The sequence below is a fragment of the Canis lupus genome, chromosome 18 (assembly GCF_048164855.1).
Source record: "Canis lupus baileyi chromosome 18, mCanLup2.hap1, whole genome shotgun sequence".
Classification (NCBI taxonomy): domain Eukaryota; kingdom Metazoa; phylum Chordata; class Mammalia; order Carnivora; family Canidae; genus Canis; species Canis lupus.
In genome coordinates this window covers 4,470,120-4,487,765 of record NC_132855.1, presented here as the reverse complement: position 1 = coordinate 4,487,765, position 17,646 = coordinate 4,470,120, and the positions used below count along the sequence as shown (strand labels likewise).

General features: G+C 43.6%; 1 protein-coding gene and 1 pseudogene across 1 annotated transcript in view; both read right to left on the bottom strand.

The window, feature by feature from the left end:
* Positions 1-1,165: 1,165 nt before the first annotated feature.
* Positions 1,166-1,421, bottom strand: LOC140608540 (bublin coiled-coil protein pseudogene; annotated as a pseudogene).
* An 11,952-nt stretch (positions 1,422-13,373) lies between these two features.
* The window catches only part of CTTNBP2 (cortactin binding protein 2), a 143,882-nt gene continuing 139,609 nt past the window's right edge, over positions 13,374-17,646 (bottom strand). The window contains exon 24 of the mRNA XM_072783270.1: positions 13,374-14,500. Within this exon, the coding sequence (XP_072639371.1) occupies positions 14,297-14,500 (204 nt within the window). The 3' untranslated portion in view covers positions 13,374-14,296. The remainder of the gene's footprint in view (positions 14,501-17,646) is intronic.

Below are 17,646 nucleotides of genomic sequence, written 5' to 3'. Positions count from 1 at the left end.
GAGAGTATGTGTCCTTGCCTTTTCTTGATTTTAGGGGAATGCATACGTCTTTCCCCATTAATACTATGATGTTGCTTATAGGTTTTTTCCTAGATGTCCTTTATCAGGCTGAGGTAGTTCCCCTCTACTCCTAGTTTGCTGAGAGTATTTGTCATGAATGAGTGTTGCATTTTGTCAATGCCCTTTCTGCATCATGAGATGACCCTGTATGAGGTAAATATGCTGAATTGTATTGATTGACCCCCCCCTCCCCCCGGCTTTATTGAGATGTAATTGACCTATAACATTGTGAAACTTTAAGGTATGCAGCACGATGACTCAGCACCCGCGTATTGCAAAATGATTATGAGAATCAGATTAACGAACACATCCATCACCTCATGTCATTACAATTTTCGTGTGTGTGGTAAGAACTTGTAATATCTACTCTCAGCAACTTTGAAGTATACAGTAAGTATTGTTAACTGGTCACCATGCTGTGCTTACATCCCCAGAACTTATTTATCTTACTGGCAGTTTGTTCCTTTTAACTACCTTCACCCATTTCCCCCCGGCCCCTAACTCCTGCCTCTGGCAACCCAAAATCTGTTCTGTTTACATGAGTTTGTTGTTTATTTTTTTGTTGTTTTTAGATTCCACATATACGGGAGATCACATAGTAGTTGTCTTTCCCCATCTGACTTACTTCACTTAGCCTAATGCCCTCAAGTTTCTTCCTCCTTGTCACGGATAGCAGTATTTCCTTCTTTGTTAGGACTTAATAAGAGTCCATTGTACATGTATACCACGCTCTCCTTATCCATTCATCCACTGATGAACACTTAAGTCATTTCCAGATCTTAGTTGTTGTTGGTTATTGTTGGAGACCCATTTAATGTGGATGGACGCTCCAGGCCTGGGCAGAGTTGGGGGGTGTCCCAGGATTGGTCAGGCAGGCAAAGTAGGTGGGTCATAGGCCCACACTTGACCCCGGGAAGGGATGTCAGGTAGTTGAAGCTGGCCCAGGCATGCCCAAGGGTAGTACCAGAAGGGTGGCCCAGGCAGGCAGACCCACCAGGGGGCCTGGAGGCCAGCCCTGGAGAAGGTATCTAAGCCAAGGGGTGAGTACCCAGGCCAGAGCCCAGCCCAGAAGGCAGGGGTGGGGCTGGTTGAGAGCTCTCAGAGTCTAGGGACTGGCATCACTAGGGGCCTCCCCGAGCCACTGCTAGAACTCAACATGTGTCTACTGGTTGTACTCAAGTAGCTCCCGGAGGCGGGTGTGGATGTGGCCATTCTTCTCCTCCAGATGGTCTAGACAGGAGTTGATTTGGCCCAACATGGAGTTGATGGCAGCGTATTCTGCTTCCCTGAAGCTGACGTTCTCACCTTCACGGGCTGTCTCCCCCTGGCATGCCTGAGTCCCCACTGGAGCCTGACGTCATGGCCTCCTGCACCACAGGAGCCTCCCAACGATGGAATGTGGGATCCCGGTGCCCATAAGATGGAGGTGACGCATCCATGTATTGTAAACAATGCTGCAATGACCAAGGAGGTGCAGATATCTTTTTGAGCTTATGTTTTTATTTTCTTTGGCTAGGTCACTGGAAGTGAGACTGCTAGGGTGTACGGTTATTTTATTTGGAATTTTTTTTTTTTTTTAAAGAACCTCCATACTGTTTTTTCTAGTGGCCGGACCAGTTCACATTTTTACCAATACAACACAAGGGATATCTTTTCTCTACATCTTTGCCAGTGCTTTTTATTTCTTGTCTTTTTGATGATAGTCATTCTAACCAGTGTGAGGACGTACTTCACCGTGGTCTCAGTTTGGATTTCCTTGTTGATCAGTGATGTCGAGTACCTACCTGTTCACGTACCTGTTGGCCGTCCATAGGTCTTCTTTAGAAAAACATCTATTCAGATTTTCTTTTTTTTTTTTTTTTTTTTATTCAGATTTTCTGATGTATTTTTGAATCGGATTGTTTTAAAAAACATTATGAATCCTTTATATATTTTGGATATGAATGCTCTTAGATACAGACTTTGTAAATATTTTTTTCCCACTCCACAGGTTGCCTTTTCATTTGTTGATGGTTACCTTTGCTGTGCAGAAGCTTTTTAGTTTGATGCAGGCCTACTTGTTCATTTTATTTTATTTAGAGATTTATTTTAGAAAGAGAGGCCACATGCTCCCATGCAGGGGCAGGGAAGCAAACTCCCTGCTGAGCATAGAGACCAATGCGGGGCTCCATGACCCTGAGATCATGACCTCAGCTGAAATCAAGAGTTGGACGCCCAACTGATTGAGCCACCCAGGTGGCCTCCACCTGTTTATTTTTGCCTTTGTTGCTTTTGGTGTCAAATCCAAAAAATCATCAAGACCAATGCCAAGGAATTTACCACCTGTTTTTTTTTTCCTAGGAGTTTTATGGTTTCAAGTCTTACTTTTAAGGGCTTAATCCATTTGGGTTAATTTTTTTGTATATGGTATAAGATCGCTGTCCAGTTTCATTCTTTTGCATGTGGCTGCCCAGTTTTCCCACCCCATCTATTGAAGTCTATCTTTTTCCCATTGTATATTCCTGGTGCCCTTGTCATAAATTGGCTAGTGTCAGTTTATTTCTAGCCTCTGTTCCATTGTTCTGTGTGTCTGTTTCTATGACAAAATCATACTATTTTGATTACTATAGCTTTTAATCTAGTTTGAAATGAATGAACATGATGCCTCCAGCTTTGTTCTTCTTCCTCAAGATTGCTCTGGCTACCTTCTGTGACTCCATATAAAACCTTTAGAGTTGTTTGTTCTATTTCTGTAAAAACTGCCACAGGAATTTTGAAAGGAATTACACTGAACCTGGACTGCTTTGGGTAGTATGGACATTTTAACAATACTAGTTCCTCCAGTCCATGAGCATAGAATGTCTTCTCATTCATTTGTGTCATCTTTAATTTCTTTCATCAAAGTCTTACAAGTACATACAACTGTACATAACTGTGCCTCCATGTGCAGGTTTTTTGTCTCCTTGGTTAAATTTATTCCTAGGTGTTTTGTTCTTTTTTGATGCAATTATAAATTATCCTTGTTTCATAATTGCTTTTTCAAATAGTTTGCTATTTGTATATAGAGACACAACTGATTTTTATATATTTATTTTGTACACTTCAACTTTACTGAATTTGCTGATTGGTCCTAACGGTTTTCGGTGGAATCTTCAGGGGTTTTTATATGGTACCATGTCATCTAAATAGTTTTATTTCCTTGCCAACTTGCGTACTTTTAATTTTTTTTCCTTGCCTAATTGCTCTGACTAGGACTTCTGATAGTGTGTTGAATAAAAGTGGAGAAAGTGGGCATCTTTGTTTTGCTTCTGATCTTAGAGGAAAAGCTTTTAACCATTGAGTAGGACATCAGCTCTGGACTTGTCGGTGATGGCCTTTGTTATGTTGAGGTATGTTCCCTCTATGCTCAGATTATTGAGAGTTTTTATCCTAAATGGATGTTGAATCTTGTCAAATGGTCTTCTGTGTCTATTGAGATTATATGATTTTGGTCCTGGATTTTGTCAATGTGGTGTATCACATTTATTGATTTGCAGATGTTGAAACATCCTTGCATCTCGGGAATAAATTCCACACCATCACGGTATATGATGTTTTTAATGTATTGTTGAATTTGGTTTGCTGCTTTTTGTTAAGGATTTTTGCATTTATATCTATCAGATATTGGCCTGTATTTTCTTTCCTTGTGGTATCCTTGTGTGGTTTTGGTATCAGGGTAATGCTGACTATGTGAAATGAGTTTGGAAGTGTTCACTATTCTGTTTTTTTTGGAAAAGTTTGAGAAGGATTGGTATTAATTCTTTTTTTTTTGGTAGAATTCACCAGTGAAGCCGTCTGGTCCTAGAGTTTTATAAGTAGGGAGTTTTAAAATTATTGATTCAATCTGCTTAGCAGTAATTGACCTGTTTAGATTTTCTATTTTCTTAATGATTCAGTCTTGGAAGGTATGGTTCCAGGAATTTAACGATTTCTTCTTTGTTATTCAACTTGTCGGCATATAATTATTCATAGTAATTTCTTCTGATTCTTTATATTTCTGTGGTATTAGCTGCAATGTCTCCTCTTGCATTTCTAATTTTATTTAAGCCTCCTCCCCTTTTTTTTCTTAGTGAATCTAGCTGAAGTTTTGTCAGTTTTATCTTTTCAAAAACTCTTGGCTTAATCTTTACTGTTGTCTTTTTAGTCTCTTTTGCATTTATTTCTGCTCTTCTCTTTGTTATTCCCTTCCTCCTACTAGCTTTGGGCTTTGTTCTTTTTCATTTTCTAGAGGTAGGCATTTATTGCTCTGGATCTCCCCCTTAGAACTGCTTTTGCTGCATCCCGTACATTTTGGTGTACTCTATTCCTCTTCTTGTTTGCCTCAAGGTACTTTTTTGTTTTGCTTTTGAGGTCTTCATTGACCCACTGGTTGTTCAGTAGCATGTTGTTTAGTCTCCACATATTTGTGAATTTCTCCAGTTTTCTTCTAGTGATTGATTTCTAGTTTCATATTATTGTGTTGGAAAAGATGTTTGATATGATTTCAGTCTTCTTAAATTTGTTAAGATTTATTTGGTGGACTAATAATATACGATCTACCCTGGAGATTGTTCATGTGCACTTTAGAGAAGAATATGTGTTCCGGTGCTTTTGGGTAGAATTTTATGTACTCGTTAAGTTCACGTAGTTTAAAGTGTTGTTTAAAACCGATGTTTCTTTATTGATTTTCTGTCTGGATGATTTATCTACGAATGTAAGTAGTATATTAAAGTCCTCTACTATTATTGCATCGCTCTTCTATTTCTCCCTCTAGGTATAATAATATTTCCTTTATATATTTAGGGGCTCCTATGTTGGGTACATAATTACTTGCAAATGTTGTATCCTCTTGTTGGGTTGATCCCTTTATTGATACATGATGCCTTTATTATTGGTCTTTATTGGTTTTTATTTTATTATTGGTCTTTATTTTAAAGTATTTTACCTGATATAAATATAGCTACCTCAGCTTTCTTTTGGCTTCCATTTTCATGGAATATCTTTTTTCTATTCCTTCACTTTCAGTCTCTGTGTGGCCTTATGTCTAAATTGAGTTTCTTGTGGGCAGCTTATAGATGGGTCTCTCTCTCTCTCTTTTTTTTAATCCATTCATTCTGTGTCTTTTGAGTTGGGAATTTAGTCCATCTATATTTAATTATTGATAGATGTACCAATGGCCATTTTGTTGATTCTTTTCCAGCGTCCTTCTTTTTTTTCTTCCTCTGTTCTTTTCCTCTATTATGTAATGACTTTGTTTAGTGATATGCTTAAATTCATTTCTTATTATCTTTTGCACACCTACTATAGTTTTTTTTTTTTTTTTTTTTTTTTTGCTTGGTAATTACCATGAAACTTATATGGGTTATTTTTGTGACCGTCTATTTTAAGTTGATAAAAACTTAAGTTTGAACATATTCTATACTCTATATTTTTACTCTTTCACTCACACTTTGTTTCTGATGTTACATTTTACACCTTTTTTATCTTGTGTATCTTAGTTATTATATCTACAGTTATTTTTATTACTTTTATCCTCATATTAATTTTATAAGTGATTAATGTACCACCTTTACCATATATTTTCCTTTGCCAGTGATATTTATATTTTTATGTGTTTTCCTGTTATTAATTAGTATCCTTGTTTCAGCTTAAAGAAGACCCTTCAACGTTTCTTGTAAGTCTGGTATGATGGTGCTGGAGTCCACCTTTCTGAGGTGTTGTCTTATTCTTTTGTTTAAAACATATTCCTCTCTTTCTTTATTGTGCTTTACTATCTGTACTGGTTTTGTACGTGTTAGATGAAATAGCCACATCTTCCAGTCTTGAGGGGTTGGTCTTATGTAGAAGACAAACCTTATTGCCCTCTGCCCTAGCTCTTGGTTGACTCTCAAACCTTTGTAGTTATACAAGTAGCCTATTTAATTTTTAATAGCTCCCAGTAGTTGAAATTATACTAAATATAATAAGACCAGTCAGTGTCCCAAAGGAGGGGGATTTCAGTCAGCACCTATATTTAGGCTGACTGGAGGCCAGACCTTTGGCAACAGCTGTTAAAAATATGCAAATGTATGCAGTCCCGTGGGACCACAAACATAAGCCCTGCCGGTTCTCAGAGCCAGATGATCCAGAAGAGTCCCTGGGAAGCAGTTGCTGAAAGTTGGGCTTCAGATAAGTGTGCAAGCTTCTTTCTGTGAGGAACCAGCAAGCTGGAGAGTGACAGAGGAAGAACACAAAGACAGTGTCCTAACCTGCACTCCCCAAGAGCACCTATATGGTCTCTAGATGTGTGTCAAACTTGAAACCTTCCTCTAAGGCCAAAGCTCTAGTCTAGCAAGTAGACTTCTCAGAAAGGCTGGGGATGTGTTTCACTCTGCTCTCCATGCTGCGCCTTGGGCATAGTAACCTGCCCCGAATGCTCTCTCCACTTGTTACAGTCCTGGGGAGCCCAGGAATACCAGACCCCTGGCCACCAGATCCTGGTGATCAAGGAGTGTCTCCTTTCCTGCAGCCACAAACTTGAGTGCACCAGATGCCAGTTGTGTGGTGATGGTGTTCTGGAGTGCAGTGGAGGGAGAGCGTGGAGAGATATAGCACCTACCCTCCAAGGTATCAGGAAAGGTTTACAGTCAGCTCTTGGATGTGTTTTCAGGTGGAAGCCTGCCCATAAGGCTGTAGCTGTGATGTTAAAGTAATAGGCCTCTTTCTGGAAAAATTTCCTGGGTCCATTTCCTCTTGCTGTGCCTGGGGTGGTTGCTGTTTAAGGGCCCTTTCTCTATTAGTTCCAGTCCTGTTGAACCATGAGCATAAGCTCCACTGGGCCCACAGGGCCAGCCAATGTAAAGGTGTTCCTTGGCAGCAGCTATAAAAATCAGGGAAGCAAAAAAGGTATAAGCTCCTTTTACGACACCAGCAAGCTGGAGCTAGGCAGAGGAGAGCACAGAGCCAGCATCAACCAGCCTCTTCTGTTCCCTTCACTCCTCAGGGAGACGTGCTGGGTTTTGAGTTCCCTTTTCATTTTGGTTCATGATGCCAGGGGTAGAGTTTATGGTGAGATTGTGCCTCAGACTTTCCTACCTTCTCTGATGTTTGCTCAATGTGAAAGGGTTTGCTCGATGTGAAGGGACTGCGCCACCAGTTTTTTTTTTTTTTTTTTTTTTTTGTTGTTGTTTTGTTTTGTTTTTAAGGAGAAATTGTTCCATATATAGTTGTAGATTCTGTGTCCACGTAATTCGGAAGTGAGTTCAGGGTCTCCCTCTATCACCATCTTGAACCAGACTACCGTACTGTTCTGATCATTATAGCTTTGGAATGGAGTCTGAAATCAGTATGATGCCCCAGCTTTTTTTCTTCCTCCAGATTGCTTTGGCTTTTCAGGGTCTTTTGCGGTACCATGCAAATTCTAGGATTTAAAAAATATTTCTGTAGAAGATGCCATTGGAACCTCGCTATGGATTGTACTGAATCTGTGGATGGCTTTTTAATAATATAGACATTGCAACAATAGTTCTTCCAATCCATGAACCACAGGATAGCTTTCCATTTATTTGTAATTTCTTCAGTTTCTTTCATCAGTGTCTAATAGTTATCACCATACAGATCTTTTACCTTTTTGGTTAAATCTATTCCTAAGTGCATCACTGTTTTTGATGCTATTGTTAATAGGATTATTTCATGTCTTTTTCAGTTAATTTGTTGTTAGCGTCTAGAAATGCTATTGATTTGTGCATGTTGATTTTTGTGTTCTATAACTTTACTGAAGTCACTGATTAGATTTTTTGGTGGAGTCATTAGGGTTTCCTATATGTTAGATTATGTCATCTGCAAACAGAGACAATTTTACTTCTTTCTTGATTTTGATGCCTTCTTTACCATTTTTTGCCTGATTGCTCTGGTGAGGATGTACAGTAGTGTGTTGAGTGGGAGTAGTGAGAGTTGGCAACCTTGTCTTGTTCCTGATCTTAAAGGAAAAGCTTTTAGCCTCCCACCATTGGCTTTTATTATGTTGAGATACGTTGCTTTTACAGTCAGTTTGAGTTTTTATCATGAATAGATACTAAATTTTGTCAGATGCTTTTTCTGCATCTATTGAAAGGATCATATAATTTTTATCTTCTACTAATGTGAGGTATCACATGTATTGATTTCATATGTTGTACCATCCTTGCATTCCAGGAATGAATCCCACGTGATCATGGTATATGATTCTTTTAATGTGATTGATGTTCTTGAAAGTTTACCAAACTTTGTGTTTCTGGTACAAATCTCCCTTGGATATAATGTATCTTTTTCATATATTGCTGGATTCTATTTGCTATTATTTTGTTAAAGATTTTTGCATCTCTGTGCACAAGGATTATTGGTCTAAAGGGGGCTTTAAAAATTTTTTTTAAAGATTTTATTTATTTATTCATGAGACACACACACACACACACACACACACACACACACACACACACACGGGTGGGGGGCAGAGACACAGGCAGAGGGAGAAGCAGGATCCCTGCAGGGAGCCTGATGTGGGACTCGATCCTAGAACTCCACGTTCACACCCTGAGCCAAAGGCAGGTGCTCAACTGCTGAGTCACTCAGGTGACCCTAGGGGGCTTTTTTTTGTTTGTTTTCTTAGAATGTGTTTGGTTCCTGTTTTTGATTAGTTATTTTTTATTCCAATTTTATCTCCACTTTTGACTAGTTATACATTTTAGTTTTAATTTTTTAATTTAGTTTTTCTAGTTGGCAATGTGCATATTTAACTTATTACCTTGTACCTTCAAATAATATTGTACTACTTCAGGTACAATGTAAGAACCTTACCACAGTTACTTCCATTTCTCTCATCCTGTCCCATTCCTTATACTTTTGTCAAACATTTACTTCTTTTTATGTCATAAGCTCCATTCGTTGATTGCTTTTATTCCCATTAAACAATTATCTTTCAGATAATTTAAAAATAAAAAGTCTTATTTCCTACATATCATATATGTCATTTCTAGTATTGCTCATTTTGGGGAGTAAGGTACACATTTTGATCAGGAATCAATTGCTCACTTGAAGAACTACTTTGGTTATTTCTTAGAGAGCTGATGACAGCAAGATTTTTTTTTTTCATCTAAAAATATTTCATTTTCTTTTTTTTTTTGCTATAAAATTTAGCATAGGCCAGAGACTTAGAATGAAAAAATGTGAGCCATCTCAATGCTTTTCGAAATTGAGTACTTTTTGAAATCATGTTTGGGATGTAGGGGTTACATAGGCATTGTTATATTCTCCCCTTTAAAGTGCAGCTATTGGAAAGCTTGAAAATATGTTTGTGGCTCACGTTTTTGGCTAATAATACATTTTTTTCTTGGACAGCACTGATCTCTCTAAACAGTCTTTTAAAAATATAAATGCCTGACAGTTGCTAAAAACTCCAGTGACTTCTCATGGTCTCAGAGGCTTCTCATTCCAGAGGCTACAGCAGAATCCAGCCTGTGCCACAGGCAGCCTCCACCTTCATCTCTGTTAGTTCTTCTCTTGGCTCAATGTGTTTCAAGCCTCGGGCTCCTTCCTGTTACCTCCTTAGGACAGTCGCCAGTTCTGTAACCCCTGGCTCCACGTCCCTTCACCCCTTTCATCCTTCAGGTGTCAGAGTCAATATTAGGTCCTTGAAGACCTTGCCTCGCACGAGTCTGCCCAACGTTACCCTTCCTACAGGACCTTGCCCAGCTGTGCTCTATCCCACCATTCCACTGATTTCCTTTACAAAACATTCAGAATACAAAGTTGTTTTGTTTTGTTTCCTTATTTACTCACAGTCTCACCCCAATAGGCTGGAAGCTCCAGGCTGAGAAGCATCTCGCACATCCTAACACTGTGTCCCTAGCACGTAATATTACTTTAACCGATGAATAAAGTCTGAGGCTGCTCTGAACAAATGTAAACTTTTCAGTTCACTAAGGAGAAATGTACTCTTGATCTTCTTAAAATATAAGCCAAATAATTTTTATGGTATGGTTAGCTAATACCAAGGTATCACAATACATGGGAACGACTAGCAGGATTTCTGACTTTCTGTTGTGCTTTCTTCTTGAGAATAAGAAAAAGCTCTTTTTTATTTTTTTATTTTTTATTTTTTTAAGGATACTATAGCCTAGAGAAAATAAAAGGTCCTCTTAACTTTGTGGCCAGAATTTGAGGTCACGGCTCGTGACATTCAAGTGTTATCTTCACCATTTAAGACAGAACAATGGGTAACTGCATCTCTCTTCCCAATGTATTTCCATGGTCCTAACACTCACCAGACCTCCTACTCTGCAACTAAACATATTTCTTTATAGTAAAAACCAAACCAACAGAGGATATTTGTTCATTTAATTTGCTCCTTTAATACTTGTGGGATGTTCTCGAGAAAAATGATCTTGCAAAAGGGGTGGCGTAGAATTCAGGAAGTATCTCGTGACTTCAGAGATCGGCTTTCCGACCGTGGGCCATGACTGTTCGTAAGCGGTGGCTAACTCAGGGGATGGCGAGGGCTAGCCAACTGAACTTGATTTTCAGTTAAGTATTAGCTGCACAAAGAAATATGGTGTTTTTGAAAATTCAACCTTGTCTCTCAAAACTGGCTACTTTTCCTAGTTAATCAGATTTTGTGGAGTTCCTATTTGTTTTCTTTTACATAAGCAGCTGCAAATAGTCTATTTTGGAGGCCCTCACCTTCAAGTTAACATAGAAGGAAAATGCAAATTGCTAATGTAGTTTATAAACTTCCAATTACGTGTCTATCGCTCATTTCATACACTTAGTTAAAAATCTGATGCTCGTAATAGAGCTGCCGGTATTTATTTGTGAATTGACTATACTTTGAAAAGATGTCGGAATGCCACAAGGGTTGTAAGATTCGGGACTTATTTTAGGGAAGAGGTAACTAGGAACACCTGATTGTGTTACCTTATTTAATGCTCATGAACTACTTGCCAGGGTTGTCATGACCCTACTTTACTGCTGAGAAAACTGCATTAAAGAAATTAAGTAACTTGTCTTAGACCAGACAGGTAATAAATAGCAGTGCTTAATTCAGCCCCAGGGCAGTTTTTTTTTTAATTTGGAATTTTAATTAAGTACATAAACAGCGACAGGAGAAGGAGTTCTAATGCTGGACGTTACCTGTAGGTGAAGGGTTTCCGATTAGTCCCCTTGTAGTGTGCCGTCACGCAGGATAACAAAGAAGCCTAGTATAGTTTTTCCTGAAGAAGAAAGCCGATTTCCTGCATTCAGTACAGACTTCTGTGCCATTTGCGTGGAGTTTCCACTGTTTACCTACAACTGATTAAAAGGGGCAGAGCGCGGAGCATTCTATTTCCTTCCAGGTGACTTCTTCACATTGCCTGGCTTTTGGAAGTTCTCCTTCCACAAATCTTCTATGACTATGGACCCTCGTAAACCCCAGTCCTCTGCTTTCTCCCCACTGACTGGACAAATACGATGGCTTGTTGTGCATAATAGAGAGGCAGCGAGGCCAGGGAACCCAGGAGGATGCATCAGCTTCTTTAGCTCTGAACCTCCAGCCAAAGGAAGCCCAACAATGCCCGCACCAGGGGGGCAGCAAGTCTTGGAGAGACTCCAGGGGGTGCGTTTTGGAGAGTCCTCGCCGTCTAAGCCCCACCCAAGCGAGCCGTGCACCTGGGGCTTGTTTGTGGGTACTTCCCTGCACCCACTTGTGTGTGGCTCGCAGTGACGTCGGGGGTGCGAGATCTTTCTCCAAGCTGGGTCCTTGGCTCGTCCTGCGTTTAGAGTGAGCCTCAGGAACCGAGGAGAGTGGAAGCTCATTAACCTTCACAGAGGTCTTCTGAGGGGAGTTCCTTTGAGGTGAAGGTGAGCAGGTAGGCTGCAGGCCCCACAGGCCTCCCACTACCTCGAACATGTGCTGGCAGCGGGGCTGGTCAGCCCCAGGGCGGCTTCCCGGCAGACCTTTGTACCCCGGGGCGCCTGGGGGCTCAGTGGTTGAGCCTTGGTCTTGGGCTCAGGCTGTGACCCCAGGGTCCTGGGATCGAGTCCCGTGTTGGGCTCCCCGCAGGGAGTCTTGTTCTCCCTCTGCCTGTTTCTCATGAATAAATAAAATCTTAAAAAAAAAAAAAGACCTCTTTACCCCAAGCCACCCCCCTGGGCTCCCTTATATTGTATTGACTTTGGAAGATTTTTGGCCACGACCCTCAGAAAGCCGTGCCTCACAGCCCAGCCCGGTCCACAAGCCCGCAAAGTGTTTTTACTTTCGTTGACTGACACCATGACGTACTGTGACCCTTCCCATTCCACTTTTAAAAAAATTGTTAGTTGTGACTAAGTTGATAGAATGAGCCATCAGATCTGTCTGTATCTTGAAAGCTGCTGATAGAAAAAAATGCCCTCTAGACACCTTGCCGTCTGCCGTCCTGTTATAAAGAGTGAACACGCTGAACGTCAGTGATGAATCGAAGCTGCACGGATAAGACCCATGAGCCATCTGGATGATGTGGTTTGAATCTGGATTTCTCTGATGCTTGACAGGCTAACGGGATCTTGAGCTTCAGAAAAGCAGCTAATAGAAAACCCAACGCCTATGAGTTCCAAATGGATATAATCCAAGCAGGTGTACGTAAGCCGGAGACCCATCACATCCACCTAAATCTGGGTGTGCTGGTCTGAGTTTTTGAGAGCATTCTTCAGTGTCTTTGTGGAAACACTTGAGAGTAGAACCCATCGCCACCAGGGCACTAAGGAGTCCTGTGTTGCGGCCTAAGACTAGTTCCCCTGGCCTCTTCCCCCCAGCTCTGTCCCTTGCTGTAGATCTGCGCACCCCCCCCCCCCCCCCCCCCGCACACCTACCTGTGCAGAGCTCAGAGCTGGACACCCCCAGGACTCGCCAAGATGAAGCCCAGGCAGGAGGCGGACGCGTGTGGGAGTCGAGCTCTTCCCTGCTAGAAACGTCTCTGATTCATCCTTGGTGGCACGACCTTAACCGCACTGTACGAGCAGCAAAGTTTACTATAGTATCCGCGCATGTGTGCACGTCCATGTAAAAGAGTGTTCCGGCCAAGGGAGGGCTTCTGATGTTCTCAGAGGCGTCGATAATTCCTGGTATAAAAATCCTACCTTTTTGGGGGTATTTACGACAGAAAAAGATGCTTTGTTTGCTGAACACCTAATTCTTCAAGCTCCACTTAAATAAAAATGAGACGTTTAACACTTGCCGACAGGGTGGGCCCTTCTGTGAACAGGAGGCAAACACCTTCTATAATCAAACACAAATGTGTTGCGGGGATAGAGTATCAAGAGCTACAGAGAGAAACTACAGCAAATTATTTCACTAATTCAATATTTTATTGGCGTCAAAGCATTTTAACTTTGAATTTGCATATGTAATTTCATTAGTCATTTTCGAAGAAACACTTCCAGAAAATATTATCCACTTTTATCAGTTGTGCTGCTAGAATTAAATAGAAGAGGGAGTTAGCTCTAAATTAATTTATTGAAGCATTTGCAGTTATATCCACTTAGGTACAAAACTTTTTGTAAGAAAGATAACACTTTTATTGCATTATATAATCTCATATTTTGCAGGAGTCATAATGCAAACTCATAAGCATAAATATACATGATGCAACCAATCAGCAATGTAACCAGTAAGAGATTTAAGATGTAAAACTAGAATTTAACAGGCAAAATACTTAATATGGCTTTTAATGGAAAGTAACTGTTTAGAAATGATTGGTTATTGCCCCATTCTAGTCATTCAAGTGAGCATGAAGTCATGGTCTCTATTTAAAAGCCAATGTTGTACATTTGACAACGTGTACGGGGATATGGTTCGTGGGCTTTCTTAAATATACATATATACACATGTACAGATGTACAGTACGCCGACGTTCTAATACCCCTGAACGTGTGGATTAAAACTATTACAGTATTTCTATTATAAAACTACTTGAAAAGTTGGCATCACTTCTTGGCTGTTGAAGTTCAATCCTACAGAATTGGAAAGAAAGGAAAAAAAAAAAAGGCAACAAAATGTCGGTTATAAATACATTCTTTACAAAAAAAGTTGAATAGTGGTCCCGCACTCATACTTTATGTTACAGTGAGAACAGTTTCTTCGTTTAAAGGTATTTACAGCTTGTTGTCCTTGGTTTCTGTGTGGAATCTACACAAGGTAAGCGTGAGACTGTTGTAGGCAGGCCTGTTGGTTTGGTTTTGCGACTTGTTCGTTTTTTTGGTGGAAGTTTCAAATCTCTTCTTTTGAGTTGTTGTTGATTTCGGTTTGCCTTGTATTACTGCTGCTGCTGCTTCTTTTGGTGTTCGGGGAACACTGGGTGGCTTTACTTCTAGGAACAGGAAGAAAAGATTTAACTCTCGAAACACCCAACTCCGTCTTGGATTGCCTGTTGCTGCATTCGGCCGCTTGGTGGCTGCTGAGAGGACTGGGCTCCTGCAAGAGAAGGGGCGACAAGTGGGCCCGGGCCGCGGCGGCAGCCCCAACCCAGGAACCCAGGCAGCGCCGGCTTCTCCCGCAAGAGCAAACAGCAGGCGGCGGAGAGGACGGGTGACGGGTGACGGTCGGCAGACCTGCCGCCTGACTTTCACTCGGGCCCCGCGTGGTGTCACGAGACTCCGTGACTCAAGGGCGAGAGTCTGGGACCTTCTTGGGGTTCGAGCCCCGGAGAAACCCCCACGTTGGATTAGGCAAAGCTGCCGTCTCTGTAGGCAGCTCCTCCCCAAATCCACTGTCCCCTAACTTGGGTTAGGGTGTCCTAACTTTTCTGCCTGGGTGTCCCCTAACTTTTCTGCTTTCCTAGAAACTGAACACTGAATGCTCCAAACCCGCGCAGGAACCATGGAAGAGCTGAGCGGGGACCACAGGGCCCCCCACGCGGTTCGCTCGCGCTGTCCGTAGCCCCAACAGCAGGGGTGCGCCACCCACCTCCCTGCCAAGCAGGTGCTGTTCGCTCCTCCTCTCGCTGAGTGCAGCCAAGCAGGCCCGTAACCAAGGAAACAGCTCGAAAAAACGATTTAACAGGCAAGGAACAGTGTGGACTTGGCTGGCCATGGAATTTTCTGGGGGAATCAAAATGGGACGCCCGGTAAGACCAGTCCCGACTTGTACTTTGGTCTAAAACATCGGGAAACCCACACGCATCACCTTCACAGGAAACCGCCTGCTGCCATGAAGGCGACAGCTGCGTGGTGCCCGGCACCCCTGAGCCGGGAGCGGGGATCCAGACACAGGGTTTGCCTTGGTTAGTGTCGGGGCCCAGAGGGAGGAAAGGGGGCATGTGGCGGCCTCCCGAGGCGAGGGCAGGGGTGCATCCCCAGGGGCGGAGACGAGGGGACAAGCAGCTTGGGGTGCAGGGGCCGCGGAGGGACGTTCCTGCCACCTGCGCAGCACGGATGGGCCGAGGCAGCGGGCCCGCGGGTGTTTAATCAGGGTGCTCAGTGCTTTCGGGGCTACACCCCAGGGCTTCTATTAGACATAATAGGGCGACTCACGGATGCTGCGCGTATTAAGCTCAGAGGAAACCACTAGTTGGTGCAGAAGGGTGGCGCACGTCAAAAGCGAGTTTTAAGTTCTTAAGGTGATGCTGTTACGTGAGGGCGATTCATTCATTCAGTATGGGCCTCGCTGCTAGGAGGGTACAGCAGCCCCTGCTGTCCAGCTGGGGAACCCGGGGGACGGGGGGGGTGCAAAGGAAGACACTAGAGGGGAGCACAGGGGAGGACAGTGGGTCACATGTACAAATAAGTTACAGAAGGTGTATCAGCCGCTCCTAAGGTATGTTTAGAAATAGAGGCGGGCGGGGGAGGGCACTGCGGACCAACGCCGCCCCGGAGCACCGGGTCTCAGCATGGGCTGCACACCCGGTCACCAGGAGGTCCAGGCTGCACCCCAGAGCAATTATATCAGCACCTCGGGGGTGGGGGAGGCAGAGGGGGAGCACGATGTGGGCACTGGCGCTGAACAACACAATCCTCCAGTGGATTTCATGATGCAAAGATGAGACTTTTTGCTTTCGGGGGAGCCACTGGGCAAACCCATCAGATTGGGGGAGCCACTGGGCAAACCCATCAGATTTAAAGAGGGGTACTTGCTTTTAATTTAGGAGGCCAACCCGCCACTCCCTTCCCTTACTGCTGCAGCGCTAAGGGGTGCCGTCGGGACAAAGCGTTGTCCAAAAGCGATGTCCACGAACCCAGAGAGCTCTTACTTTAAAAAGAATTACTTCCTGATATCGGAGGACCCTGGGCATCTAACCAAGAAATGCTAGCCGACGTTATCAGGATCGAAAACAAGCGACCCTGCCAAGCTTCCAGAAGGCCGTCAGGTGTGCTGCTTTGCCCTCTGCTGGTAGGTTCTGAGATCAGCTCCTGCTAGCCCTTGCTGCGGGGGGGGGGGGGGGGGGGGGGGTTGGGTTCAGGGCTGCGAGAGCCTTCGGAGGCAGCTGTCCTGATGCCCCTCCAAGCGCACATTCAGACAAGCCCATGAGTCTCTGTAAGAGCCCAGGGGGTGTAAGAGGATGCACGTGCTGAAAGGTCTCCCACAACCAAGTGTCCTCGGTGGCTCTGGGCAGAGCCTTGGTGTGGCAACCAGGAAGGTCCCGTGACCCAGGAACGGGTGCGCAACCTTGACACCTCAACAACGGCAGCTGGTCACTACCAACCAGTCAACTTGTTTTATGTAGGAGAGAGACTCGGCCCCGTGGAGAAACAGTGGCTCGTGGTTCTTCCCGCACTTCGGGGCCTGCCCGTTCCACGAGGAACCCTAAAGAGCGGTCCTGGAGGCCCCAGAAATCAGCTCGGGAGGAAGGGACAGCGCCCAACCAGAAAATATATTCCAGGCAGAATTCGCCGGTTACCTCCCTAGGTCTACACAGTTCCCGCCTGCGGAAGGGGTCGGGAGGCAGACATCAGCATGAGCAGGAGCCAGAAGGCTCACGCTCTTCTTCCCGGATCGTCCTGGGTGCAGACCTTTATTTGGGACCTCAGCCCGGCCGATGCGTCCCACCGCCTCCCCCCGAGACCAAGAGCTCACGTAACACGAACCAGGACGGAGACGTGCGGAAGCGGTGGGAGAGCAGAGGCTGCGGGGAGCGGATGACGAATATTTAATAGCCTCACGGTGCTCACTTTAGGATCCTCCCCTCTGCAAAGCCGCCCCCATCGCCGGGTCCTCATCAGCCACCACGGGAGTGGGTGAGAACCGGCCGTGCACCACACTCCGCGGGACTCGGTGAGCAGCCCCCTCTCACCATAAAAACCTGCCTCCTCACAGCACAGCCACGGGGTGGGGAAGAGCTTTACTGTTTCTGCTCAGCCAGGGGTACCACGCGGGGCCATCTCTCGGCATTTATTAACCGATCATAGAAGTTATTTTGAGAGGTTAACGGAGTCTATTGGAATCCTGGCTCCTGTACTTGCCATTTTCACTTGTTTTAGAAGGAAAGCATCTCCCGGAAACCACTGCGTGTTGGGGCAAGTTAAGAAACGACTAAAAAGGACTTTTTTTTTTTTTTTTTTCCCCTGCCATGATACATCTTTACATTATTCAGCCTGTTGGAATTCTAAAATGCAGGAAATCTT